At 42.7% G+C, this 26831-nt stretch overlaps 1 protein-coding gene across 4 annotated transcripts in view; it reads right to left on the bottom strand.

Moving 5' to 3' along the window:
* Positions 1-26831, bottom strand: part of AP2A2 (adaptor related protein complex 2 subunit alpha 2) — a 495736-nt gene that overhangs the window by 44051 nt on the left and 424854 nt on the right. The window contains exons 12-17 of one of the 4 annotated variants that reach the window (XM_085644892.1): positions 20619-20716; positions 20023-20254; positions 18101-18277; positions 12347-12475; positions 6818-6981; positions 3059-3136 (exon numbers count right to left, since the gene is read on the bottom strand). In XM_085644892.1, coding sequence (XP_085501018.1) covers positions 3059-3136; positions 6818-6981; positions 12347-12475; positions 18101-18277; positions 20023-20254; positions 20619-20716 — 878 coding nt within the window. The remainder of the gene's footprint in view (positions 1-3058; positions 3137-6817; positions 6982-12346; positions 12476-18100; positions 18278-20022; positions 20255-20618; positions 20717-26831) is intronic. The other 3 variants (XM_085644893.1, XM_085644894.1, XM_085644895.1) reach the window with 3 other exon arrangements.

Below are 26831 nucleotides of genomic sequence, written 5' to 3'. Positions count from 1 at the left end.
TGTATGACAATTCCATTAGATTGGAGGATGCTGTTGGATGAAACTTTAAGATGATGGTACCTAGTGTCAACAGAGAGTTATATGAGGAGTGTGAGCAGGACATAAATTAGACTTCCTCATGAAGGTTGAAAGGTAAGGTAAACAGTACTGCTCGTTATGGAGTGACAGATTGTGACAAAGCGGTGGAGGAGCTTGCACAGGCGATGGCATCAACGGTAAAGGGAGAATGATTGGTGAAAGAGGTGCTGGAGGTTGTGATGGGAATATGGCCCTACATCGGTTAAGCACGCATGTGGGCAAAGTTTCAATTACGTTACAAGGCGATCAATGTAATGAAGTCAGAGAAATCTCAGTTATCCATGCAGTATCTGGATTAACAGCACACTGATGTAATTTGTAAGAGTGTTAGAAAATTGTAGGGGTGCATGTCATTCTTGTTGCTTTATATTTTCCAGCGAGATCAGATAAAACCCCACCCAGGGGTTAATTCGCTGGCCCGTGGAATGTCAAGGGTATATATCTCTTTGAATGACTGGGGACATTGGTGACTTTCCCCTATTATTGGCCTTAAACAGAATTACAAAGGACTTAACTCTTGAAAAATGAAGGTTCAACCAACCAAGACCACGTCTTACCAGAAAGGCTCTAACAAATACATTAAAATGCTTACTCAGCCATTACGTGACAGATGAAAGTCCATCACAAGTGTGTACACAACTTGGTAGTATTTTATTTAAGGTATCACTGATATTTTACATTCAAAGGTGAAGACTGCTCACTGTTTGAAGGCTTCAACTAAAATAGTGGGCAGATGCCGGCAACACTCAATATCCCATTCCTCTTGCTACAGTTCTCCTTCTACTGTCAGTTCCCTTGGTGGGATGGCCCCTACTTAGGTGAAGTTGTGTTCACCTTGAGTATTTAATACAATATCTACACAATGTGAATACACCAATACATCCAAGTCTACAACTTGATGTATGCATCATGTGCAGTTATTTCACCTGTAATGGGACCATCCCAGTTTCTTACATTACCAGACATATCTCCCCCTCCACCCACTGTTACCAGATTACATCGACAGACCGAGAAGTTAAGGTAGGTTAATTTGGAAACCTAAATTATCTTTCCTCTGGCCCAGCAGCCTAATTCACAACTCCAAGCTGAAACTAAGCAGAAGGTCTTTCTAAATCAAAGAGGTATTCAAGGCAAATGATTACAATGCCAGGGTTTGATTTGGTAAAAATAGCTTAAGTTATAGAAAATGCTAACATAGACAGAGAATTTAAGGTAGGTTAAAGTGGAAACCTAAATATTCAGTGCGACAACCACATGCAGAAGCAAGTAACCTCGTAAAAAAACTCTAGCATAAACTATTTTTCAAAAAATCTCAACTAACAATGCACAACTCTCTACAGGCAGGAACAAGATAAATGTAAATGTTGGCTAAATTTGATTAAGGGCTGCAAAATTCCAACAGTGAAAATGTGGCCATAACTAACTTGGTTCTTGGGTCAACTGCACTCTTTGAAGAATGTGCAACTGTCACCTTTAACATTTGGAAGATGAATCGAATGTATCTTTGCTACATTAAGCTATCCCAACAATCAGCTATTTATTGATTGGGAAAAGGTCACCCATTGCAGTACATCAGCTACTAATTAATTTTGTTGACCGATCATTGAGAACATTATTAAAATGTACCTGGGCAGTACATAAATTGTGACTGGGCTGATAACCCTTTGGTTCAGTTTAAAAAGTCTGAACGCCTGCAGATTGGCTACCATAGCTTACTAAACAAGAGCAGAAAGACATTCAACAAGAGTCCTGAGTAATGGGCCGGTGATTAAGTGACTGTCATTCGTAGTAGATTTGTACTATGAGTAGTCTCAAATACAATATGCTGCTGGCCTGAAGCTGTACTGTTAACCCTTCATTTCCTATGACCACACAATATCTCTTCTAACATGTAGCAACAGAGCACAAATTATGTCGCAGGAGGGCAATTTAAACATTTAACATAGCCCATGACTGGAAGCCAGCACCACTCACATTTAACACAATGTGAATGGTCACTACAATATTTTCTCCATGAAAAATTCACATGAGCAATATAAGTCGGACTTTCTGATTATGGTTTCAAAACCGACGTTTCTGCAATGAGTTTGCGCACTCCACATCAAACTAGAGTCAAACCTACATCAAAAAATCATAAAAACCAATGAACAGTAATGAGTTGGGTAAATATAACAAACTCAACGTAACATCATTGAGCTTGGGGAAAAACCCAGTTATGCTCTATGTTTGTAGATGCGTTCATCCAGGTGTAATAGCTAATGTACACAAGATGTAGTGAGTAGAGTAAAAAAAAAGATCACAAAACACCAGGGCATCCACAGTGATATGTACATTTCTTAAAAGATAAGTAATCCGTGCGAGTTAAAGGTATTATCACCATTGTAAACTGAATGGCTGTACTAAGTAGTATTGCATTCTGTTTACAAATGTTTTGAAGATGGAACATGACTGCTGTAGGGAAGATGTAGTAGGTGCTACAGATAATAGATTAGGATTCCCCCAGAGTGACGCAACCATGATTGAAGGTTTCTAAAGTGCAATACCAAAGGCAGCTGAAGGATAGAAATAATCACCACTTTTTGCAAGTGCAAACCTAACAAAGCCGAATATAGAGAAAATCTAATTGATATTGATAGAGATATATATATATATATATATATATGCATATATATATATATATCACATTAAGCTGATTTAAAAACTAACTGCATGAATTTAAGACATACAGCCATGTAGACTTCACTTTGACATATGGCTTTACTACCTAAGTAGCAGACACAAACTACTAGCCATATGGTCTATGACCAGGAAAGCAACGTTCCCTTTCCAACAAAACACAGAAACATGGAAATATGAATGAAGTCATGGTTTCATGCTTCTTCCAAGATATGTGAACTTAAGTGGAAGTGGTGTAAGATCTCCAGTTACCAAACAACACAACAGCAGGAGGGTGAGGTCCTGCAGGACCGAGATTGCTTACTTGTGGATCAGTTCATCAGCATCATGCACAGCAGCGGCAGGTTCCTCAGAGGCCACCTCGGTGGCAGCCGCATCAGGGCTAAGTCAAGCAGCAGAAAGAAAGGAAACAGGAAAGGCAGCAATAGAGAGGTCAACAGTCAAAGAGTTAGTACAGAGAAAGGGAAGCAGTGGTGTAGCTCCAGAACTCCCACCCCACAAAAGACAACTAAAGTTGTTAATGGGTTAGCTGTGCTACATCTCACACAGACAGAACACTGCAAAGCATCACAAACTGGTCACTACATCATTCCATGACCAGAAAAGGCTAGATAAAGGGTGTGAGATGGCCTATGAGGAAGTGAAGGATGAACATGTATGGCACCTTCCTGATAGGCGGTGAAACTGTAGAGGGCAAATAGAAAACACGTAAAGGTGTAAATGAAACAATGAAAAAGGGGCAAACCAGTCTTAAAAATGCAGTGTGAGCAACCCTTAGGAAGAGACAATGCGCATTACAGCAAAGGAAAATAACATTAAAACACACGATGGACAGTGGTTTCATTTTATAGATGGCTCACAAGCAAAATCTCTATTTTACAAACTGAAAATATTTTCGACTTCAGTGTGTTAATTTCTACCACCTCTAAGAAAAAGAAATGTTTCAATAGTAGCTATGAAATGCTCAGAATTATTAGGAATAAGTGAAAAGTGAAAAAACGGATAGGGCAACTGCACGGCCAACTTCAACATTGACCGTGGATGTGGCTCGTCACCACCATCATGGATAAGACAAATGATGATGACTGGAAACAGAAAGTTAGGACAGTAACACCACCCAAAACTGTGATCTTCTCCAGAGTGTGTCTACTTAACATATCAAATGAAGTATTGTTGTTTTATGCCATAATATTGAAACACAATGGTGTCCTTCATTTTTTTTTAGTTTGCAGGTATTTCAGCATCAGAATGGCCACAAATTAACAGCAATAACTTTCCAAATTCAGGAAAAAGGATCTCTGAACACTTTAGAAAACTGTTCACCTTAATCCTATAGATTAATTATAGGAATTTTGCCTCGGTACTTTTTATGTATAACATTGTCTCAGCCCTCGAAGCTGGTTGCTTCCTCCATTACAAGAGAGTCTGTTAATCGGACATAGGCTGAGACCTTTGCATTTTAAGTCCTACTCTAATATTTCTCAATTTAATTTTAAGCTTCTCTAATTAGTTATTTTTATTTGACATTTCTTTGAAGTTGTCCTGTCACTTTGTTTAGGATTAACTGGACATGAAACATAAGAAAGTGGCCATGGTGAAGATCACTATAACCATACATTGTCTTCCTTCAGATGATAACATTTATAAAAAAAAGTTTTTAGCCAAGAGGAAAGAAATGTGTCTGGCTTTGAAGGTAACATTTTTTCAACATACTCAATAAGTAAGTCAAAGAAAATAGCCACATTACAAATTAATCCGCTGCATACTGTCGGGGAGTGAGATCAGTGTTCCACAACATTGCCTGCTGTGAAGAGGTCGTCCTAAATAAAGCTCGACCTTGAGAGCATCCTTTTTGAACAATTTTTAGACAGCACTTTTTACTACACTTCTACCATTTTACACGCAATGCATAATGGATATTGCTAATATCCAATTTAATGATACTCAAACCAACACCTAGGGACCGTAGGAAGCAGAGTCTGCCTTGCCAGGATTCAAACTTTTGACCTTCAGATTGAGAACTGTAGATGTCAATAGCGAGCAAAAACTCAAAGAACCACGTTGCAGAGTTTTGAGCTAATAGCAACACTTTGTGAGCAGGATGATACCAAACAACTCCAACCAGGGCCGAGGTTCCCCGAGTTCTCAGTTTGCCTTTAACTGGGTCACACATTCGAAGATTCAAGGCTTCAGGCATCTTCTAAAAATAATTAGGGCTGGAAGTTGCAGGATTTATGCCAGGAGGCCAGGCCCCAAAAATTGAATGATGCCTAGACCACCACAAGAAAAAAAAAACCTCATAATTGAAGATTACTGTGCAATCATAATTAGCTCAAGTCCTTGAATATGAAGTTCCATTTGATTTAAATTAAGCACTGTAAATATATTAAGAATATTTCCAGGCATGCTTTCAGTATATCCCCAAAATGGTGGCAGGCTTTGTGACTGCAATTGGCAACACTTCATGAAATTTTATGCTAAATCTGTTTCAAAGTCAAAATTTGTGGTGTATTCCATTTTTTTTTTTTTTGACTTCATGTGATGGTTCATCCTTGGGAAGGTAATGTTAGTATAGTTAAACTCACACTACTCGCACTGAACGACACCTGGTGGACCACCAAGCTTGGGCCCACACCGACAGACCATGCCTGTAATTCTGGCATCATCCTGGACAGCAAACTAACCTTGAAACGCCAGATAAACACAGTCGCCTCCGCTATTTTCCACACTCTTTTGCATGCTCCGAAAAGAACTTCAGATGGCTCATGGTCGACAACAGGAAAACAAATCGCGAGCCAACTCAAATATGGCAACGCCGACTATGTAGGAATCGCCATCTCCTGAAGAGACTCAAGACAATACAGAACTCAGCTGCCAGACTCACACTCAACCTCCCCAAATGGATCCAAATCACCCCCCCCCCCACACACACCTCAGGAACTTCCACTGGCTCCCCATCCAGAAAAGATGCTAATTCAAGATACTGATCAACGCCTATAATGCCCTCCATGACCACATGACCAAGGACCAGCATGCATCAACTACCCCCAGAACTACCACCTACCCTCCAGACACCTGCGCCCCACCTCCCTCACCTTCCCTGCATTTGTCGGAGCGACAGCCGAGGACGCTCCCTCTCCTACCTCGCTGCCAAAGCTTGCAAAGACCTACCCCTCCACCTCCATACAGCACCCTCTCTCACGGTATTCAGAAAGGGATTCAAGACCTGCCTCTTTGACAGATCGCAGAAGGATCCTAGTACCTGGATACCCTCTCAGGTGATTAGCCATGCTCTACAAATCCAGAATGATTGATTAACTTCATTTCACCACATGGACTCAAGTAACACCCAGGTATTGATGTGGACAACAGCTGTTTCTGCATTTCTTTTTTTTTTTTTTTTTTTTAAATTGGAATATTTACCTATTCCTATAAACAAAGCCTTTTTGTTGAAGGCTTTCATTGAGATTAGTCTTCAAGCTTTTTTAAGAAAATGGGTTTCTTACCTTTAACAATTCCTCTATTCTGCCTGTCCATCTCAGAATTAATTATATGACTTATCAAACCATTATGTATCAGCATTTAAAGAAACCAAAAGTTTTCAGATATTTCTCTTTTTTATACTCTACTGTGTTGGAAGGGAAACCCAAATCATTGCTTCCAATGCTACAGATAAACATTTACCGGAAGTGTTCAAAGATACTTGCGCTGTAAAGGGTGCCAGTTTTGGAGACTTCAGGGTAATCATTCATAATCTTCAACGTGGAGATGTTTTGAGTGAAGACTAGGAATTTCTTGGGTAATGATTTCATAGAGCACTCCACAGTCTTAACTATCCCAAACAAGGGAGGCTTTGGGATAATAGTGTTAAAATTAGTGGCCAGAGTGAGGCATTTAAAAGAAAATACCTGTGGAGTGAGAAACTGAGCACAGGTGGAGCAAAGACACCCTTTATTTTTCATACAGGCCGCTTTAAGGAATTATCCTATGATGGATATGTCTGAGACACATTATAAAGACAAGGGACCATCAAAATAGACGTTCATCACCATCTGGGAAATACCTTGCAAAGTTGTCTTCAGAGCCAGCAGCAAGAGGAGCCACTGCAGAGGCAGCGTCAGAGAAGACATCCACTAGCAGGCTGGCGCTGGAGGCCGGAGGTGGAGCGGAGTTTGTGGACGGAGCTGCACCCAAGCCCAGCAGATCTGCAGATGGAGAAGGAGTAGACTGCAGAGACAAAAGAGGATATTTTTAAAATTCATTGCAAATCACTAAAAGCGATTCTAAAAGTAATCTTGGGTAGAAATCATATTTAAAAAAACGTATGGATGGGGCATAAAGCCAATGCCCACAACCTCTGCACTTCATCAATCCACCAAATTTGGTTTGATAGCTATGGGTCACCTTTAAAAATGACAACAGCTTATTCAAACAATAACATAGGCACCATTCAGGGTCAGACATGAACTCATCATTGCGATTACCCCAAATTCTGCCCATCCCTATCTGTTTTGATTTAAAAAATAAAAATAAATTAAAGCATAAACATCACATGAAAATAACCTCTTTACTTCTGGAGCTTTCAAATTTTCAAAAAGATGCACTGTACAGTAGGAGCAGAAGCCACTCACATACTATAGCAATATCTTAGCCCATCAGATTTTGGTCATGCCGGCTTAACTCTCATGCAGCACAGAAAAACAGATACTTCACTACATGCGCCTAGAAGAACTCAGGTTTTAACTTTGACAGACAAGGTCAGCAGCATAAACCTCACACGGTATTAGTTACGCAAGGAATTACCACAGCTCACAGTTTTCTAAAGAATCTATTGCTCATTTGATAGTACACTACATAATCAAATGCTACTTTATCTAGGGAACAACCATGTTGTAAAGTGTTAATGCCCACTCAGTCAGAGAGGTTGTACGACACTACAACGCTGACAAACGCCACGCATGCCTTTACCACACAAAGTTTTGTTTTCTTTAATCTGTTTTATTAGATTTTCATAAATAGGGCAGACATACACAGTACACATTCCTTTTGATAGTGGCCATTTGGTGGGTACATCGATACTGAATATACATCAAATCAGAACAGATCCTTATTTCTGACTGCAGCGTACATATATGACTGCTGTGTGTGTTTGTGTCTTGAACATAAATCGCTGGTACTCATGGAGGCTCTACGGAGGCTGACTGCAGGCTAGCTCTGTTAGCTCTCTCTATGTAGTGGTCAGTGAACTGGGGAGGCGGGTAATAATATACCAGGGACTACTTAAAGCATAGGTGATTGCGTGATAATAAATCGGAGAGTTCCCTGGTCCCCCCGCCTGGTTTATCCTCTGCACTGTTGTACATAAAAGGGAGTACGATATGTGTCTGACGGGCAGTATTGGGTAACCCCCATTTATCTCCTCCTCCTATTTACTCAAATCTGCACTTTATTCCAGCCACTGCCCTCCTTCTCGGATGTGTGCCCCTAAGCAGTGGTGTTAGTCAAAGGTGAAGCCTCTGTGTTGGTATTGTTTATGTTTTGTAGCTCGGCAAACACAGTTTACCACACAATGTTTTACCCCGCATGTTATTACCATGTAAGGTAACTATCTAGGGTAAGAGCTTTACACTGTATATGATATATATCATGTGAACAAGGCTATTTTGGTGTGGTCGAAACACATCATGGACAATTCAATTTAAATGTAATAAATGTATCATTTTCTGTACCGTGTCATTTGGAGTCTGTGCCTGCTTCTTACGGTGTTTTGACATTATCAGTATTACTTTCTGATATATATGAACACACACATATATATATATATATATATATATACATATATATGTATGTATGTTACCAGGACGTTATAGTTCGGTACAGATTTTACATACGAAACCATAGATATTCAGCAGTTACAGTTATCTCAAGTAACTATAACTTGCGCCCCTGCCATACACAGCTTTCTCATCAATACGTTTACAGCAAATGTTGCAGTACTATTGTTAACGACACAGAAGAGGTCATGAGTGATGTAATATGTAAGGGCAATTAGCAGTGGGCATGGGTTATAGTATGTTTAGGGTACGAATTACAGTTACTTGAGATACCCAACTATAACTTTAATAAATAAAATTAATTTCAATGGTTTTGTGTGTGTAAAATATGAATTTAACTATAACGTCACTGTAATTCCAAAGGCAGCCAACCTGGGAGGAGGGGAGTGTGGGGGGTGTACACACACGATCCCCTCACTGCGACAATTTCCACCCTACAGACCCCATTCCCTGGGACCCGGCACATTTTGTGGGTGAGGCACTTGTGCCTCTTCTCGGGGACCTACTGCAGGAGCCGGCATTGCTTTTTGGACTGAGGGAGCTGTCCAAAAGCAATTCTGCCCTGCTTCATGGAAGCGAGAACATTTTTAATACTATCGCTTCCATGAAGCGGAAGAGTTTGCCATGGCTTGGCGAGAGCACAGACCAAACTGCAATGTGCTGGGGGAGGGCACCCCAGGACATTGCTGGGGCCGGCCTCCACTAGCATCTTGCCCCAGGGAGGAGGTGGACCCAGGGCCGCAACGGACCCCCTTCAATAAGGTAAAGCCGAGTCCCAATATGGCTGCCAATACTTCCTGCTTGAAGTGTTGGCAGTCAATCAGAGCAGTGCATTTCCCTGCACGAGCTCTCTTTGTTCGCGAAGACTTCGACCAGTGATGCAACTATAATTTTAAACTTACATTTCCAATGAACAGACTTGCATCAAGCAAAAGGCACTTCTTTGAACCAACATCTACTTCCCTGCCAAATTTGGTACAAGTCCATTCAGCGGTTCGGGCTCTTGGCTGTGGCTAAAGGTTCCTATGGGAATTAACATTACAAACACACCCTTATTTTGCGCCCTAAATTCACGGCCACAACTGCAAAGATCACCTCCAAACTTTGTCACTGTCAAGCTGTTGGGAAATTTCATGAAGATTGCTCAAATGCCGCCAAAGTTATAGTCAAGTCAAAAAACAGCTTTTCCTATAAAAACTAGGTCCTAACTAGAACTGCCTACTGGCAAGTGCCAGTAGGTAATATAACTAGATATCTATAGCTAGATATACATTTTTACACACTTACACACACACACACACACTTACACACACACACTTACACACACACACTTACACACACACACACACACTTACACACACACACACACACTTACACACACACACACACACTTACACACACACACACACACTTACACACTTACACACACACACTTACACACTTACACACACACACTTACACACTTACACACACACACTTACACACACACACTTACACACACACACTTACACACACAGACACACAGACACACACAGACACACACACACTTACACACACACACACTTACGCACACACACACTTACGCACACACACACTTACGCACACACACACTTACGCACACACACTTACACACACACACACACACACTTACACACACACACTTACACACACACACTTACACACACACACTTACACACACACACACACACATTTCCGCATTGTAAAGGCTGTTTCCCACCAGAGACTAGGTGTCACTCTTTCCCTTGGAAACAACCACGGATGCAATCCGAGTGGGAGCTTTGAAGGCATGCTCTGCACAAACAATACACAGCAAAAGCAATTTTGGGGAAGATGAGCAGTAGCCAGAGTGCGGGTCGTATAGAAATTGTTTGTCCGGCTACTATATTCACGTTCTCTGTACTGTTACACTTATTTCCTGCTTTCTCTATCACACTTTGTTGGGAACCAAGGCGGCTGGTCATAGGAATAATTTACTTATGCGCACGGTTATTACCAAATGGACAGTAGAAAATAGAGCAAACGCAAGATGATGGACGGAGCGCAGAAAATTTTCATCAGCCAGGCTAGCTTAAATCCAGTGGCAATGTGTGCAAGGGACCCACATCAGTTTCAGCGCTCCGTCAATCATCTCCTTGCGTTTGCTTTGTTCGCCCTAAGTTGGCAGGGTATGCCCAGCCATGGGTCCATTGCTCACTTTGCCACTGGATTCAAGCTAGCCTGGCTGATGAGGGCAGTTAGCCCAAAACCGGTCCCAGGATGCCTGTTTCCGGTCCAGTGAAGACATGGCTTGGCAGTTCGGGCTGGACTGTTCCCATGAGGCCCAGGGTCAAGACTGATTAGCATATAGCTGTGTCTGAACAGTGGTGGCGAATTGAGCTAAAAAACGATGATGGATTCAACCCAGATCTGTGACTGGGTGTGAGTGTCTGAAAGGTTTCAGCGCTCTGTCCATCATCTCCTTGTGTTTGAATTAGAAAATGGAGTCAATACATTATACCTTTGGACAAGGAAAAAGATATTTTACTGCAGAATAAGTGCAGTTCAGTCCCTGCAGCACATCTAATTTCTCACTTCCCTGAGTTATCACTGGGGAATGGTACTAGAATACTTGAATCAGAAAACGGGAGGCATTGGCTATTATCTGGGCTACTTGTAGTAGTCTTTCAAGCCCGAGTTGAGTCTCCAGATGAATTGACAAACTGTCGTAAGGATAAAAACCTACAGGTTGGAAGTAAAGGTCTGTTCTCCCCAACCACTCAACTGAGTATGGCAGCTCAACGGAAAGAGAAGAGGTAATTCAGTCTCCACACCCATTCATATCGGAGGACCTTTTACAAGATTACCTCTAGCAAGTAAGAGAGAGCACCATTCTACATGGAAATTCAAGCTTCCATTTCTGAGGGGCCACCTGCTCAGAAGGCAAGATGTAATCAATGTGTTTTACCCTCTCCTTTATCTATCTCCCCCACCTATGCAGTACAACTAAAGACATAAGTCGAATGACTATTGAATCATCTGTGATGTTTCCTCACAACCCATTCCTCTTGATCCCACACAACTTGATTTACCCCTCCCATCTCCTTTAGTATCTTGAAACAAGACTTTTTCTGATATTTGCTGTGTATAAGAAGTAAAAAGAAATACAATAATTTCGAGTTCAGTTCAAGGTCCAACTACTGAGAAAATAAACTTTGAAGATAAGAAAATGTTTCAACATTTCTTGCCTGGGCACTCAAGAGAACCATAACTGTTCTACAAAAAAGATGAAGCTTTTCTCTGAACAAATGAACACTCGAAAGCTAAAGCCTGTCCAGCCATACTGGCTTCAATTGTGATTTCCCTTGTGACATCTGAAGACTATTATAATGGAGTGGAGCCCTTGAGCTGGTGGTCCGTTAACGTCACTGACTGAGCCAAATGTTAAAAAAATTAAAATATCAGAGTTGGTTGACAGTTGATTAGTGCAACAAACAGTTTAATCACAAAGCTACATTACTTCTCCTGCAGTTAAACAATACTAAGGAATGTAACACTCCCTCAGACCTGTAGCCCTGCTTAAAGACAGACCAATGAAACAAAGACTGCAAATGCAGGGACAGACCACTCGCTGACCATGGCTGCCTTCCACTATGGCCTCTCTGCAGGGAAAAGTCCATGCATGTGTTAATCAAAGTGTGTCATTAGCCTCATGCTGGCAAGCAACTGTAGACTCCAATCACAAGACTGATCTGAGAAACCTCAAAGAGGATGGATCCAGGGTACTGATGGGCTGGGATTGGCTGCAGGCATCTGCTAGTGGAGTGAGAAGGCAGGAAGGAGGAAGGGCGTGGTCTCGCTACCGTACCCAAAGGCTCAGCCAAAAGGTCCTAAATCACACCAAGTCAAACGAAATTTCAATAAGAAACAACACAGTCAATCCAGCAAGATGTATATTGAGCAAAAACATAAAACAATTAAAAGCTACACAAAAGCCCTACCCACAAACGGGAGAAAATATATTTTAACAAGCCTGGGGGCATGCAAGTAACATTTCTTTTATTTACACTAAGGTACACTGAGACGTACTGGTCTGAGTTATTGTATCATTTCAATTAATATTTCTTTTAATATTAACAGTGACTATAAACATTTTCCTCCTTTAATCAAACTACCCCCTCCCCACAATCAGAAGGGCTTCTGGAATAACATGAAGTCAGAATCATTTCTACTTCTCCGTCAAAAAAAGGATGAAACCTAGCACACTGACTTTCCGGTGATTCTCAAAAAAAAGATATCATAACTACCCGAAGCATGTCGGCTGCAAGATAGGTTTGTCAGCTAGGGCTACAAAAAGTAGGGTGCAGCTCTTGAAAGCAAGAGAAAGCTGGTAGATCAAGAAGTTAGACCCAACCAAAGGTTTGTGAAGGGCTCAGTTACCCTTGCTCGCCTCTAGAATGAAGGCACTTTCGTTATTTGATGTAAGTTTTGCATATAAATGCATTGCATTACAACGCTATGTAGGTGTTAAATGTAGTATTACTTTCAATTTTTTTTTCTCGGGCCTTGTAGGTATTGCCTACCAATGTAAGTATCTGGAAACACCTCTTCTATGATGTCAAGGTGAAACCTACATGCACCTGAACTGGATGTCATTCAGATTTTTTCACTTTTAAGCAGTCCTGTACAATTAAAGTTCAGCCTTTGTAACTTATTTCATCTACCTCTGAGATTATTTCCGTCACACGAATCTCTAACCGACTTCAAGGTACAAAACTATTGCTAATTATGAATAACAGTTGTGCAGCATACATCTCATATGGATTCACATGCTGTGACTATAGTAGCACTCATTTCAAGGAGAGGGCAGTTATAGCTGTAGGACGTCCAAAATAAATTCTTAAAAAATGCTAGTCCAACTGGCAAATTTCGTCTAGCATTAGAATCAAGGTGATAATGTCTAGTGTATGCATGCTTTAAGCACCAGGTGGCCATGCTATAGCACTCCTGTGAGAGTAGATTGCATAAAAACATCAGCTTTCTCCACTGTGAAATATGCCTTGCTGTTCCGATCAACTGGCTGCGAACCAACTGTTAACACTTTAATATAGTGAATCTGTCACCTTCGACAGCAAAACAGAGGAATGGCCGCTGGAGGCTTTGCCATTTGTCTGCCCATTCTATTTAGCGTGGGCAGACAAATGGCAGGTTATCAATGCCGGTCACAATCGGGTAAAACCTGGCAGTAAAAACTGCAAACTGACCTGCAAGCCATGGGGGAAAAAAAAACCTTGTTTTTGATATTTATTTATTTTTTAATCCTTCTTTGGGATTTTGTTTATGAACATAAAAAAAAAATAATAATAATTTGACATATGACTCATGTCATGTTGGCAGAGCAGTTGGTCAAACTTTTAATGCATTTCAAGGAACTGCCATGAAAGCGGTTCCAGGAAATGCAAGGGATGTCCGTTTAGTTGGCAGAGATATCTAAATTTGGTGGCCGGCGTACCCTCACTATGGTGGGAGTAAAGTACTCTGCCACGGCGCCGGTACATAATCCATCCGCCAAACTAAAGCAGGCCCTAATCTGCCATCTCAAAAGTGTTATTCATCTGTCTTCGTTGCTCTGTCCATGAGGGAGATTTCTGTCAGCACGGTGTGGGGATGCCCAATCCTTATCCCTTTCTGAGCTGGGGAGCTGACCTGTCTGGGGGAGGTCCTCGGGTGACCCATCTCAAAGGACCCCAAACTGGCTCTACTGCAGGTCTCCAACAGAGCTGAGGACAACAGATACAAAAAAAGCATTACTGTGGACAGGGCTTTGTAGTGGAAAATCTGGATATAGTCAGACACTGGAGAATGCAATGCTTAATTTGAGCAGGTGGTGGCCAAAGGCACGCTTTTTTGCTTTTAGTGGGGGAGACGTCACTCATTTTTGGGGTAGGTGGGGCCAACCGACACTTATTTCTTTGGGACTGGCATTTATTTTTCCTCATCCAACTTTTCCCAAGAGCAAGTGAGGAAAAACAAAACGGAGAAACCATAAGAAAGATAAAGACGGAAAAACCGTTATAAGGTAAGAAAACAGGAACCTGCAAGAGAGAGATACAAGCGCAGCGAGTGTCTCGAAGTAGGTTAAAGAGGCATGAGGTTGCTCCCAGGCTATGCGGCCTTGGTATTCCATGCGCCAGTGACAAACGTGGGCTTCTTAGCAAAGCTTTGGGCACCAGCACTTATTGTTTAACACATTAAGCACTGGGAGGATGGGTGATGCTCCACTCCTGGGGGAGTGGAAAAGAGGACTTGGACAAATGCATGGACCGACTAAGGCCAATCTATGCTGCCAGGGGTTGCCTGCAGAATTACAGAAAGATCTAGGGGGACTGGTTTGATACAGGGGGATCATACTGCACTACATACCACCCTCCTAGAAGTCCTAAACAATGAGGTGCTAACCTACAAAACCGGATGATGGGGCCATTATGCAGCCTAAATCTGGGTAGCAGGATCTGGGCACCTGTCGGTGCATGGGGACAGCCGGCGAGGGGGGGTGGGGCTGGGGTGGGGAAGTGCAGCAGTCACTCTCCTTTTTCTCTGTGATTAATTCAGTAGTCTCAGCTATCATAGCATGATTTGTGCTTACCTTTCTGGACAGTGTAAGTTGAAATGGCAATAAATTACAACCTAAAAAAGCATTATTCGTTTTCATTTGTGGCAACAAGATCAATCTTGGGGCTTTCACGATTTGCCAATACAAACGTCACAAATTCTTCCTGCAAATTTCCTATGAAAAATGGATTGTACATGTTGAACTTAAATTGCGTGTGAAGTAATTTTCATAGCTTGCATTAGTCAGTTTCATATGTATATGGGTCTTCAAATTTTGTTGTTCCGCATTCATTCATTTCAGAGTAAGAGATTGCTTTATTTGCTGACAGACTAGATTTTCTCAATTTCTTTTTTGACTGGATCTACTGCTGGTCTAGCAGTTCTTGTGCAGGGCCATGATACATCGGCTCTTTACAGAGAAAGACACAACCTGGTTCTACTTCCATGTAAATGTCTTTAGGGTATGATGAGCTCGATCTGTGGACTGATATCCACCATTTTGCTGGTGGATAGCACAAACACACATGACTGTCAAAATATTCAATTTAACATTGCTTGCTGGTCTCACTCACCCGTGAGACAATGCCACTGAGCCACGCAATGCCTGCATGGCTTTTCAGGGCCAACGTTTATTCCCTCAGCAGTGTCTGTGACTCCAACAAACTTCTAAAGTTTTATCAATAATAAAACAGTTCAACTTTAATTCCCTGCCAACTCGTTATGCGACCTGGATCCGTTGTAGTGATAAAAATTAATTTTGCATCGATAGCTGTTTTACAAATTGGAAAAATACTTTGCGTTTGCAATTTTACATCATGCCGGACCCAACCAAAAACTGTCAAAATGCTCGGAGACTGCTTTTGTGCTCTGTTACTTCAAGCTTAGTGAAAGCATTGTGACCCAAAGATAATTCAGGTATCGACATTCACAGAAAGGCAACAGCAGAAAACCTAATATTAACATAGTGCTATATTAAGAGGCACGGTGAGACAGCAACTGATGTATTAAAAGATACTGAGTCATTTCCTACCAGGCTTAGTTTCAGCAACTCACAACAACTAGCACATCAAGCACTAGATGACAACTATGCAGAACATACTAAAATGGAAATCATTCATACTGCAAACTCTAAAGTTCCATTACATTCATTTACAAATCTTGTATAGCGCTTCCCCACCAACAAAGCCTAGTCAAGTTGTTTTTTATTCCTTTAATTGAGAAGGGAAATGCTACTTACCAGTATGCATCTGTTCCTGGCATGTAGAGCTGCAGATACACACACTTAGCATAGATCGCGATCTGGTGTTGGGCCCGGATGTTTGCACTTGTTTTTGTCTTGGAAAAGTTTTTGGCAGTCACGGGACAGGTGACAACTCCTTTGGACTATAGTGTGCATGGGCATCGGTTCAATCCTCAGATTGTTTTTCGCCAGCAGGGAAATGATGGAGTTTTGTAAGAGACAGAAAGATGCCCTTGTATGCTGTATCTAAATAAGATAGCACTGGAACGGATAAATGTAGCCGGGGAGGCGGGTGGGCATGTGTGAATCTGTCAGTCCCTAATGGTCTTCTTCGAGTGGAAAGAGGCACAAGCTGGACAGTCTCTAGTCTCTTGTCTCGTGCTCTGGTGAAAGGCAGAGGTTGTAGACCTCATGCAGATCGGTGTGGGGAAACTTCGACCCACATTGAGGACACTTCTTGAATGGGATCCTTTCCATGAGCCAGAAGCCAAGGCAGGCCCGAAGGCCTTCGTCGACGATCGGAATTGAGGACTTCGATTTGGATCGATGCGCGACGATTAGGGTTCGCGACCGAGACAATACCGTCGAAAGGGTGGAGGATTGCACGTCGAAAGTGGAATCGGTAACGGTTCCGAGCTGGAGAACGACAAACACATCCGAGCCCGATGGCGGAAAAAAACAATCTGAGGATGGAGCCGATGCCCATGCGCACTATAATCCAAAGGAGGAGTCAACTGTCCTGTGACTTCCAAAGACTTTTCCAAGACAAAAACAAGTGCAAACAACCGGGCCCAACACCAGATGGCGATCTATGCTAAGTGTGTGATCTGCAGCTCATATGCCTCGAACATATGCTTAAGAGACAACAGTGATACATTCAGAATATTCATAACAATCTCATGTATCGGTATGCAGGATTTCTCTAGGCATTATGCTACTGCTTCCCTTAGTAGTACAACTGAGGATCTTTACACTCAGAGGACACTGCCAGTGTGTATAATGAACAATTTCGCCTTCAGTCATTCCAAAACAAGGATGGTTGTGAGACCTACGGACATTCTCTAGAGCTTCAATACGAAACAATTAAGGGAAAAAAACATGCAATGGGTTGAAGTAGATTAAGACACTAACGAAATCTGCATCTCTATGTGAGACACACATGAATGTTCTTTGTGGGTACAATTCTGGAGTTGTGGGCTGACACAGATCATAATCTCAGTGCCTACAACACAAGGCAAAAGTCACAATGTTGATGCTACTACATGTCTCCCAATACGGTGAAAGCGCAACCAAATCACACGTTAAAATGGTGAAAACACTGCTGCCATTGGGCGAAGGGATGTCTCAAGCACGGTGAGATGCTTTCTAAATTTTTGTATTTGAAGCTCGATACACATTTTCTCAGTTGATGTGGACCACTTATGCTCTTGCTAAGTGATAATCTGACAACAATGCCTATAGGGTACTCGTGATCAAGAACAGGTTTTTTTTAAATTAACTAGTCAACTGCCTGTCACGTAATGAAAATAGCCATGATATTCAAGTGGAACAGAACTAATGCACTGTATCCCTCAAATAAGAAATTAAAGCATTAAAAAGTAGCTCTGTATGACAGTTTGTAACAGATCTGGTTTGCTGCTTATAGGAGTTACATTGGACATACCACTGTACTGGCGATGACCGGGGCGGGCTCAGTGCCTCCGTTCAGGTCAGATGAGCTTCTCTCCTTCTTGGCTTCATCCAGATCGGTGACTGTTCCTGGGCCCTTTTTCTTCTTCAGTTTGGTAAGGATTGAGGACTCCCGCTCTGGGAATGGAGGCATCTCCTCCAACACCGTGGCCTGAGCAATAACACCAAGAAAGAGATGAACAGCCTAATCAGGAGTGCTGCCTCAGCAGAGGAATATTATGAGAGCAGTGTGATACACAAACATTCTGAATTACACGACTTCACATGCTGAAATAAATTGAAAAATTGCATTACCGGGCTCCACAAAGATGCAGGACATGCACCTGCAGATACTGATGGGCTACCATTAATGCAGATAAATGAATAACATTGTAGTGTAAGATGGCCACCCAAGCTACCTCAACACTGTTCATAAAACTGCACACAAACTCAACATATACATGGTAAAATCCAATGCTTTGACGAAAAATAGTCAAGTGCTGTTGAAGGTAGGGTATATTGAGCAATTATGATGGGCAGGAAACCCAAGGCCGACAATGAGGTGTTCGGTAAGCTCACGCATTTCCTTTAATTACAATGGTTTATCTCTTCATAGTCCAGCAGTGTAAATTTCTGACCAGAGTGACTCTCTTGTGTATATCATTAGGTTTGCATCGGTGATAAAAAAAATAGTCCTAACTAAGCAAAGGAAATGATATAAATAGTGATGGGTCAGTGTGTAACCCAGCCATGGTTTATTTATATCCACAGTAAACATGTACTGAGATAATGGTTTTCTGAATGAATTCAGTGGACCTTGTGTGTATATTGTGCGGTTCTGAAAACGTACTGGATTTGGCTCCTCGGTGGCACGAGTGCAGCCCTATTTCTGAATCTTCTAAAACAGTATGAAATCAATATGTCATGATGACACTATTACTCTACTTTAACAGTGCATCTTGTACTTTTAGCTCATATTAGAGGTGGACAAAAGGAAAACGTCCCCAGCCAAGTCAGGGAAACGTTGCCTTTTTCCTAGACAGACGAAGTTTTGAGACACCTACTCCTGCAGCGAGTTTTCTCGGTTAAGACACCTAGGACTTTAGGTTGCAGGGAATTATTTTCTCTTGAGCCACTCAAAGATGCTCTGAGTGGCAACAGGGTAACAATGGCCGAAACCTGGCACCTTTGTAACAAATTCCCTTTTTGCGGAAGTTCAAGGCTGGGACTTTCTCTTGTGGGAAATGAGATGTATAAGGCTCAGGACTCAGGAGGACAGTAGAGGCTGTAGTGGCAAGCTTGCAGCCCATCACAAACGCAACAAAGTTTATTTTTTAAAACTATGAAAATTGTGACTAAACTAGCATTGACAAAACCAATCATTTTGGAGTTTAGCTGTCTTTGCAAGCATCACTAACAACATAGAACAAGTTCAGTATTACCAGCAGAAGTGCATACTTCAATTAACATACAGAAAAAGTATAACATGGGCACCAGTAGATATTAGAATGCTATAATGTTTACCTCACTTCAGCGTCAAAGGCCCCCTCTTAACATTACTGCAACGCACTGCCCAATTTAGTGGCTGTGCCACCAAGCACCAAATCATAGCAAGACTGGTTGTGCCACTCATGTTTCGGACCAACAACTTGCGAGACCCTCTTCAATATGCCACACTTGCGTTACTCCACAACTAATCAACTGCTGGACACAATGAAGCCATTTGCAGACAGTGAGCCTTAATATTCCATGTTTACAAGTGGCATTGCCTTATCGGACGACACCTGTTGTAAGTGCCAATGTTGAAAGACCACCTCACCCTCCTTCCAACCTCGAATTCTTAACCTGCTGAATGAGACTGTGCGGGTCCTGCAAACATGCAAAGCACAATGTGCCGCTACGGTGTGCCCTTCCTACCAGGATGTCTGTGCTGGCTATGGTGCTCAGTCGTAGGTACTCCACAGCTCTTTGCTGCAGCTCCACATCTGCGTTCTTCAGTTGGCTGTCACTCCGCAGCACATCTTGAATGGTGGTCTTGATTTCCGGAAAGAGGTTCACAAACTTAATGTAGGTCGACAGCAAAAGCGCTCGCGTGGGGACACTGCAGAGGTGGAACTTGGAGTGCAGAAGGTTGAACTGGATCAGGGGACTTGTAAAAGACAAAGAGTAGATTAAGAGCTGCCTGCAACTGTGCAACAATCAAAAGGCCACTAATTAGTGCAGCAGCAGTACCTGGGTCCATACAGATTTTCAGCACCAGAACGATGAGCAGTGTTTACCAATCATTTATTAAAATTCCATATATTTCTAAAGTATGTGTGCATGTAGGTAATTTTGAGACGTAACATTTGAGAGCACTGACATTTAGCATTGTCAGTGCCCGAAAACAGGGACAAGTACATTGCTTGAATACTACTATAGTATGAGTCGCTATAATAAATGGAATTACAAAATCTACCAACCCCCCAAATTCTTCCCACCCACTGTGACCAACTCCAAGAAAACCACTGTACCTGGATCTCGGATCACCGGCTATCAGATTTCCAAACTCTCCGAGGATGTAGCCTCCTACTTTGACTAGGTTTTCATGGCAGGCTGGGGCTTGCAGAGCCTGTTGAGATCAGATAAACAGTATACTGTTACTTGAAGGATCACGCACGTCTCCAAGCTAGTCTTGGGCTGCTCCACAAGTCCACATCTCAAAATTCACCTATTATACTCCTACAGTTACATTTCTCAATTGTTCTAAAACAGCAGCTAACACCCTCTTGGTTTTTCCAAGTGTCATCTTTCTCAAGAGTACAGAGCATTCGGGTTTCTTCATTATTGTGTGGACAGTCAACACAGGAAACACAGTGAAGTTAGAAATTCGTGGGAGAGCTGATGCGCCGTATAGGCACCAAGGCATTATATACCCCAGCATCTAGATTTCACCAAGAACATATGTATACGAGTCCACGCCTCTCAGAAGAACTAACAGGGGCTTCATTGCACGCCACCTCTGCAGAGTTCCCAACTTCGCTTGGACCAATCTACGCAGCACAATAAGATACGCATACGTGGGAGATTATCGAAGACACAAGGAAATTAATATTCATCCTGATTTAAGATGGTGTTAGGCTTAGAGTAGGCTAGCTTGCAGTCAGCAGTGATTCAAAAATCATGCGATGTCCCAGGATCTACAGGTCTCAGGAATAAAGACATGAAATCTGACTTCCTGCAAAAAAGTAGATTTGTTGCATATTTGTCAAAGTCATATCATTAGCAGGGAACAAAAGATAAATGTGGTATATGGAATTTAACCATCTGTCTCAAACATTTCCATCCTAGCACAGCAGTAAGATGTGATTTGAAAAAAGGGTTTTTATTATCTAAAATAGTACACGCTCCTTAGGGTGGCAGTGCCATTAATCCCACGACCAGAGACTAAACAGAACATGCACCCAACAGGAAATATTTCTACAAGAATCTCAAATCCATGTTTAAATAGTTGGAAAATAAGATTTAATTAATACTGTCAAAACATGCCTGAATCTAATGAGACTCAGACCTCTGGTTGTGAAGTAAATATAAGGTATACTACAACAAGGAGTATTAGGATGTTGCACAGCATATATGTCGAATAAATAAGTTACAAGCTACTGTTTACAACTTCTGAACCATTTCTAAAGAATCAACTACGAGCCCTATGAAATGAACTCCAAAAGTTTAACAATTTCATATAAAGCAACTGTTGCCCTTCCCCCCCCCCCCCCCCCCCCCCCCAAGAGGAGAAGATTATACAACTGATCTAGGACAACTCAGACGAGATGCGTCAGGCACGTTGAATGGTCTATATGTGGGTAAGCACAACAATGATTGGTTCTAGCTTGTTATGTAACAGACAAGCTAATTAACGATGGAATGGAATATGCCACGTCATTTAGAGAGGTTCATTCAAACATTTACATTCATTATTTAAATACTGTCTATACAATAGGAACTGTAACGAGTCAGATTCTGCCAGTAGAAATTCCTAAAATCAGGAGAGCACCAAGACATAGGGGTTTTTTACTTGGAGGTACAAATATTCATCTAATAAGCATTCAGCAGAAATATGACTTGGGAACACAAGCAAAGCAGGAGCTATAATCCCAATGTCTACATTATCTGGCAATAGTTAGTGCATCAAGAGTTAGGTCCTCCCTGTTGACCACGGAGCGTGTGAATGCAGTTCGCCTATAGAGCTGATGCAGATCAGCTTGCTTTCAACTTAACATTACTTGTACACAACAAACCTCAAACGTTCGATCATCATCATATAGTATCACTGACAATGTATCAAACAAACTTTTTCCAAAACTCCCTGATCTTTTGTTCCTTGTCGCACTATTTTGCATGAATCAGAATGCATTTCCTCTCTTCATATCCCCATAACCACAGATTTACTAAAAGTTACTAACACGAAGTCTGACCTCGGATGGGTTGGGAGCACCTAAAAATGACAGAAACCAACTGAAGTCTAAAATTCAAAGCCCATTTATCAAGCTTATTAACTAACTCCTGCTCCTTCAATATGCTCATTTATCATTCTATTATTCTGCTCCACTACACAGGCAATCTTCAGATGGAACAGACAACATCACACTTTATTAATACCCTGTTCTGGAAATAATTTCAAATAGGTTTTGATAAATATTGTACTCCCATTGTTATTTTCTATACCACTTGGTCACCTAAAAACGCATAGACCAGTTTGCACAGTGCTTTCATATTAGCTAGAGTGGTAAAACCTAGTTCAAAATGCTTGCTACAACACTGCAGCCTAATGGCATGCATGAAATCGAGTGAGAGAGTCTAGAGAGCCTTCAAAATAATTTTCTAATTTATCCCAAGGACAATCGCCAGGCTCCTCTAAACCATCAACAACTTTTTGAGCATCCTTTTACTTCATTTTCATGCCGACCAAATATAATGTACTCATTTAGCAGTCTATCAATACCTGGCCATTAGCACTCTTCCATGACTTTCAGTTAGTCAAAGTCTTAACCAATTGTCCATGATAAACAGCAAATATAGTATCCCTTTCTCTACCATTCCAGTGGAACCACTTCCTCCAAACAGATCAGTTCTCTACATACAGTCAACACAAAAGTCATTTTAATAGATGCCTTAACTTCTGCCTGCATCTACATTTAGGCCTCCATCTGCAAATTAACGTGCTCAGCGGTGTGGTCAAGTCCACAAGTCCCTCTTTTCTGTTTTGTCAACTGTTCAAGTAGATCCAGTTTCTCTAATAAGGCCCTGCAGCATATGCTTCTTTCTGTAACTTTACAGACAAAAAGAAGACTAAAGAAACAAGGTGAGCTCAAACCTCAACTTACATCACTGATACAGCGATACCAAAGCATAAATGATTAACACATTTGCAAAATGCAATACATTGTGGCTAATGCGGACGCCAAATATAGTACCTAAAATTCAAATGGCCCCTTCCACTCTCGCTCGTTGCAAAACTGAAGGCAAGCAAAGTAAATCAAAAAATCCAGGCCATCTGAGTAGACATGAAAACAGAGCCCTAATTCTGGATTGGCCTCCTATTAAGGGAGCTTTAACAAAATTCTGCAACATCAATCTGGAATTTGGCCATAGACATTGACTCCTAAGCTGTCCTTCAAGACTCGAGAGGCCAATATATCCAAAAATCGGCTGAGGCAAACCTAGAATGAGATATCTACTCCCTTTTATTTACCAGCAATTGCATGTACCTTTCATCAATGTCCTAATCCAGTGGTTTGTAACCGTTTGACTTCTGTGGACCCTCCCTTAATTACTGGATCCCTGGGACACCCACTGAATCATTATTGGGATCCAGGGACCACTACAGGGTCATTAATGGAAGCCAGGGACCCTGGCCTCAGACATTTCAATGATTTTAACTGCAAAACAAAACGCAAACAAGCATACATCAAACAAATACACAAAAAATGAAATATTTATTTCACAAACGGATATTTAAAAAAATCTAAATTTTAAATGAAATGGCAAGATAGGGGTTTTGTATATTGACTTGAGGCCACCTATTGATCATACTGTATTCTGTCTGCTGTACTCCTTCCACGAATCAATCTGATGCTTCCAACCTAATTATTAGGGTCCAATTTCCAATTCTTCACATTTACATAATGTTTTAAAATGTTCAATTTACATTTTGCTTCTTTATTTATATACATTTTGTTATTCTATTAACAGGGGTGGCTCCGAGCGTAGCCTGGCTAAGCAAAATGCCCAAAAACAAGCTCCAGAGATGAAAAATAAAATGGTAATAAAGGAAATTTATCACCATTTTATTTTTCATCCTACCCGTCCCAAACAAAGTGTTAGGAGGGGGCAGGGCTTGTTGAGTGGTAGCAGCAGTGGGGAGGGTGTTGTGCCTGAGCACTTTTCAAAGTGCGCATGTCGCTTTAGCTGGCCGTCTAGCGACGGCCAGCCAGGCATGCGCTCTTTGAAAGCTCTAACCTAGCTGCTTTAAGACCACTGGGTTAAAGCAAGCACTGGGCTCCAGTGTCTTCGGGAGTGCCGAGAGAGGCCGCTCCTTCCAATCCTGGCGCTGCTCTCATGCAGCATGAGAGCAGCGCCAGGATTGGTTAGGAGAGCTGTTGACTGTCATGTGCTGGAGAAGATGAAAACCGAACCGAAGCGCGGAGGACGTTCGTGCAGGTAGAACAAGTTACTTACCTTCGGTAACGATGTATCTGTAAGAAACATTAGTTAGTTAGATTCCTCACCTTAGAATATCCCCAGGCGTCAGACTGGATCCGGAAGATTTTTCGTCAGCAATACCCCTTGCGCGTCGCTAGGCGTCGTCTGCGGCTCCGCGTCCGTCGTCGGCGTCGTGCGCCGGGATGACGTCGTCGGAGTACTTAGACGCCGCCCTCGCGCGCTGACGTCAGTTCTTGTACATAGCCTTCCGCGCCAGGAACGCAGAGCCATGCAAAGACCGACACTGGTGCCAAAAATAAAATCTAGGGGCCTGAAAGGACAACCTTAACCCTAGATGTCAGTTCGCAGAACGGGGAGGATGGGTGGGTCGGTGAGGAATCTAACTAACTAATGTTTCTTACAGATACATCGTTACCGAAGGTAAGTAACTTGTTCATCTGAAAGAAACACGTTAGTTAGATTCCTCACCTTAGAATAGATACCCAAGCAATACCATCCCCGGTGGTGGGTCTGCGAACCAAGATCACACCAGAAAGTCCTGGAGGACAGAACGGCCAAAGAAGCCATCCCTCCGGACTTGGCTGTCAAGGCAATAATGCCTGGCAAACGTGTGTAGCGAAGCCCACGTCGCCGCCTGACAGATGTCCTGCAAAGGGACTCCCCGTCCCAAGGCAGTAGTAGCCGCCGTGGCCCGAGTAGAATGGGCGCGCAGCCCAACAGGAGGGTCCTTTTTAGCCAAGGAATAGCAAATTTTTATACACAAAACGACCCACCGAGAGATGGTTCGTTTGTGCACAGCTTTCCCCTTCTTAGCGCCCACGTACCCAACAAAAAGCTGGTCGTCCACCCGGAACTGTTTTGTGCGGTCCAGATAAAAGGAGAGCGCACGTTTTGGGTCCAGACGGTGGAGCCTCTCTTCCTCTTTGGAAGGATGCGGAGGCGGAAAGAAGGTGGGCAAGGTGACAGACTGCCCAAGGTGAAATGGAGTCACCACTTTAGGAAGAAAGGAGGGACGAGGCCGAAGGACAACCTTGTCCGGATGAACAGATAGAAAAGGAGGCTTTGAAGATAAAGCCTGGAGCTCACTCACCCGTCTAGCCGAGGTGATGGCTACCAGAAAAGCAGTCTTTAGAGTTAGAAGACGAAGAGGGCAATTGTGAAGAGGCTCGAAGGGAGCGCACATCAGGAACGTCAATACCAGATTCAAGTCCCACTGAGGCATTACAAAAGGGACAGGAGGGAACGTGTGTGTAATGCCTTTGAGAAAGCGTGTAACCACAGGGGACTTGAAAAGAGAAGGCTGATCAGGAAGCCGCAAGAAGGCGGAGATGGCAGCAAGATAACCTTTCAGGGTGCCCAGGGCAGAGCCCTGCCGGGCCAAAGAAAGAAGGAAGAGGAGAACCTCAGAAAGAGGGGCGGAAAGGGGATCCACAGCCTTTGCTGTGCACCATGCCACAAATTTGTTCCACCGGCAGGCGTATACCGACTTTGTGGAGGGACGCCTGGCTGCCAGAATGATATCACAGACTTCAGGAGGCAAGTCAAATGGCATCAACTGCCGCCGCTCAATCTCCACGCATGGAGGTGGAGGCTGGACAGGTTCGGGTGGAGGACCGTCCCCTGCTGCTGCGACAGAAGATCCTCCCGAAGGGGCAGACGTATCGGGGGATCGGTCAACAGACTGAGTAGCTCGGGATACCAGTATCTTCGTGCCCAATCCGGAGCCACCAAGATGACTTGGGCCCGGTCGTGCCTGATCTTCTTCAGCACTCTGGGCAGAAGTGGTATAGGCGGAAAGGCGTACAACAGACCGCAACTCCACTCGTGACGAAAAGCGTCGCCGAGCGAGCGCCGCCTTGGAAATTCCAACGCGCAGAACTGCTGACATTGCGCGTTCTCTTCGGTGGCGAATAGATCTAACCAAGGCTCTCCCCACTGCTGAAAGAGACCTTGCGCCACTTCGGAGTTCAGACGCCATTCGTGATCCATCATGCACCAGCGGCTGAGTTCGTCTGCTCTGGCGT

The sequence above is a fragment of the Triturus cristatus genome, chromosome 3_1, assembly GCF_964204655.1.
Source record: "Triturus cristatus chromosome 3_1, aTriCri1.1, whole genome shotgun sequence".
NCBI lineage: Eukaryota > Metazoa > Chordata > Amphibia > Caudata > Salamandridae > Triturus > Triturus cristatus.
The sequence above is the reverse complement of the archived record's forward strand: the minus strand, read 5'-3'. Positions and strand labels throughout refer to the sequence as shown.